Source organism: Megalops cyprinoides, chromosome 2 (assembly GCF_013368585.1).
Source record: "Megalops cyprinoides isolate fMegCyp1 chromosome 2, fMegCyp1.pri, whole genome shotgun sequence".
NCBI lineage: Eukaryota > Metazoa > Chordata > Actinopteri > Elopiformes > Megalopidae > Megalops > Megalops cyprinoides.
This window is the reverse complement of record NC_050584.1, coordinates 69,332,145-69,334,640: the sequence shown is the minus strand read 5'-3', so window position 1 is coordinate 69,334,640 and position 2,496 is coordinate 69,332,145. Positions and strand designations below refer to the sequence as shown.

At 50.7% G+C, this 2,496-nt stretch overlaps 1 protein-coding gene across 2 annotated transcripts in view; it reads right to left on the bottom strand.

The window, feature by feature from the left end:
• Positions 1-1,344: 1,344 nt before the first annotated feature.
• The window catches only part of boc (BOC cell adhesion associated, oncogene regulated), a 31,221-nt gene continuing 30,069 nt past the window's right edge, over positions 1,345-2,496 (bottom strand). Inside the window, exons 16-19 of one of the 2 annotated variants that reach the window (XM_036522798.1) lie at positions 2,045-2,250; positions 1,859-1,950; positions 1,642-1,775; positions 1,345-1,551 (exon numbers count right to left, since the gene is read on the bottom strand). In XM_036522798.1, coding sequence (XP_036378691.1) covers positions 1,415-1,551; positions 1,642-1,775; positions 1,859-1,950; positions 2,045-2,250 — 569 coding nt within the window. In that variant the 3' untranslated portion in view covers positions 1,345-1,414. Of the gene's footprint in view, positions 1,776-1,858; positions 1,951-2,044; positions 2,251-2,496 lie in introns of both variants that reach the window. The other variant, XM_036522797.1, reaches the window with a different exon arrangement.

Here is a 2,496-nt window from a genome sequence, read left to right as displayed (position 1 = left end):
GCTCTGTGTTAGTATGCATGTGTGTCAGAGTGTGCAGCGTGAAATTGTAAGTTAAATACCACAACTGACCACCAGATGTCGCCTGTGTCCTTCTGACAGGAGCAATGTCTCAGAAGTGTCTCATACTGCAGCTCTGTAGTGTAGTGTGTCGGGGGGGGGGGGCAGAGGGCACTCCAGCAGTCTGTCTGAGTGGAGTGAGACAAACTGCCACACAGCTGAGGAGGAGCTGTTGGTATAGCGCCTTGCGGGGGGTCTCCGGGAGCTAAGCCACAGACAACTTCATTTTGGAGTAGAGCAGTAAACATCCCGAGTGCATTTATCCACAGAAAACAGCAGAGACGTAAAAAATTAAGCTTTATTTACATGCAATTTACATTCAAGAAGTATTTCCTATGGTTTGTAAGTGCACAAGGCCCTGTAACCATGGCAACGGCACTCCTTCATTAAGGGGGTGACACTGGCACTCTGACTGGAACCCGGGGTCAGCAGGGGGTCACACCTGGACAGCCCACCTGTAAACACAGCTGATCCCTGCTTCGAATCCTCGCTGTCAGAAGGTGGAAAGGCCAACACAGTCCGCTTGCCTTTTTCCCGTATCAGACTTCCAGTTTCCCATTGGCTAAACTCAGAAAGGCTCAGAGGAATAAATATCTATACAAATATATCTTCTCTTTGCACTCTATTCTACTGTAAGGCAGCATGCTTGTAACTCACATACAGACTTTTCTCTTAATTATTTGTTAATGAGTCAAATGCATCAGATCCCTCAATTTCTGTACAAAAACAACACAACGGAATACTGCTTGTACGCAATGCAAACAGTACCCATGATGCAACAGTACCCATGATGCAACACGTTCAGCTTGACTGCAGCAGCTGGGGACAGTGTAGCGTAAATATTGTCCATCCAACAGTCATATCATTTTACAAAGGAACCACAACCTTTATATTTGCATTGAGTCTATTTGCCAGTTCAGTAAATTCCAAACTTGTTTTTACATAAACGCTACAGAACCAGAAGGGAGTGGGAAAATATTCATGCTACAACGCCCCCTTGCAGGGAGAGCTCCATCCCCAGGCAGGGGGAGCTCCCCGCATTCTGTCCCACAGTGATGATGTCATGTGGTGCACAGCACACATGGTTCTGATGGAGAGAAACCTTTGACACCTGCATAGCTTTGCTTTGCGGAGCACCCAGCGTGATCCACACATCACAAATACTCCCTTTGTCCTGGTGCTGGTAATGGAGCTTATTCAGAACCACGTTCCTTCCAACTGACCTTGAAACAAAAAAGAACGTACAGACCCCTAATATACAGTATAACAAAACACATACAAATCTACTTACAAAAGCATAAATATATAAATATGTTTGTTATACAAAAATAAATATTTTTCTATCTGTTGTGTGGTCTTATCCGTCGGCCGCGTCCTGTACCACTCTGTCCTGAAGCTCCGCTCCAGCCTGGCAGCTGTGCACTTCCTGTTGCAGTGCATTGTGGGGCAGTGGTGGTGTGCTGGGCTCCTGCAGAAGCAGGTGGCCTTCCTCTGCTGCCGGAGGGGAAAGGGCAGTTTCTCTCTCAGAGCTCAGATCCACTTTAACCGCAATCCCACAATCCTCAGAGAGGACAATGTGTGTACCTGCAGTGACATCACACTCCCCGGCCACGCCCCCACTCTGCTCATCCTCCGCTGGGAACTGCAAGCTGATTGGCTGGTCTGAGGTGTGGAGGAGCTGCTGGGCGGAGTCGTCCTCTCCACTGCTGTCTGGAGCCCTGCCAGAGAGACAGAGAGAGAGTGTGATGTGTGAAGCCCGGGTTCCGCTGGGTTCTGCGTGGTTCTCCCATGCCACACTCACCCGCTGCAGTAGGTGTAGCTGGCAGAGTGGCCATTGGGCGCTGCCGTCTGAGGCAGCAGGGTGCTGCACTCCATCTCACACTCCACTTCCTCCTGCAACAGGAAGTGACATGCTTCAGACCCACCATTCACAACAAAGTCACACACACACACACATACACCCTGCTCCCAGTAAGAGGATACCCACCTGGGACAGGCAATAGGGGAGTTTGCCATTAAGGGGGTAGTCTCCGTTGGGAGGAGGGCAGTCTCCGTTGGGAGGGGGGCAGTCTCCGTTGGGAGGGGGGTACTCGGGGTGCCCCACCGCTGGCCGGCCCTGCAAGGACACCATGGTGTACTGGCAGGAAGACAGGGGCGCGGTGGGGGCAGGGAAACACAGGTCCGAGGTCTGCTCTGTGGAGCCAAACAAACACCACCATCACCAGGTGCTGCGTGCGTGCGTGCGTGCGTGCGTGAGAGTGTGAGTGAATGTGAGTGTGTTTGTGTGAGAGTGTGAGTGAATGTGAGTGTGTTTGTGTGAGAGTGTGAGTGAATAAGTGAGTGTGTGTGTGAGTGTGTGAGAGTGTGAGTGAATGTGAGTGTGTTTGTGTGAGAGTGTGAGTGAATAAGTGAGTGTGTGTGTGAGTGTGTGAGAGTGTG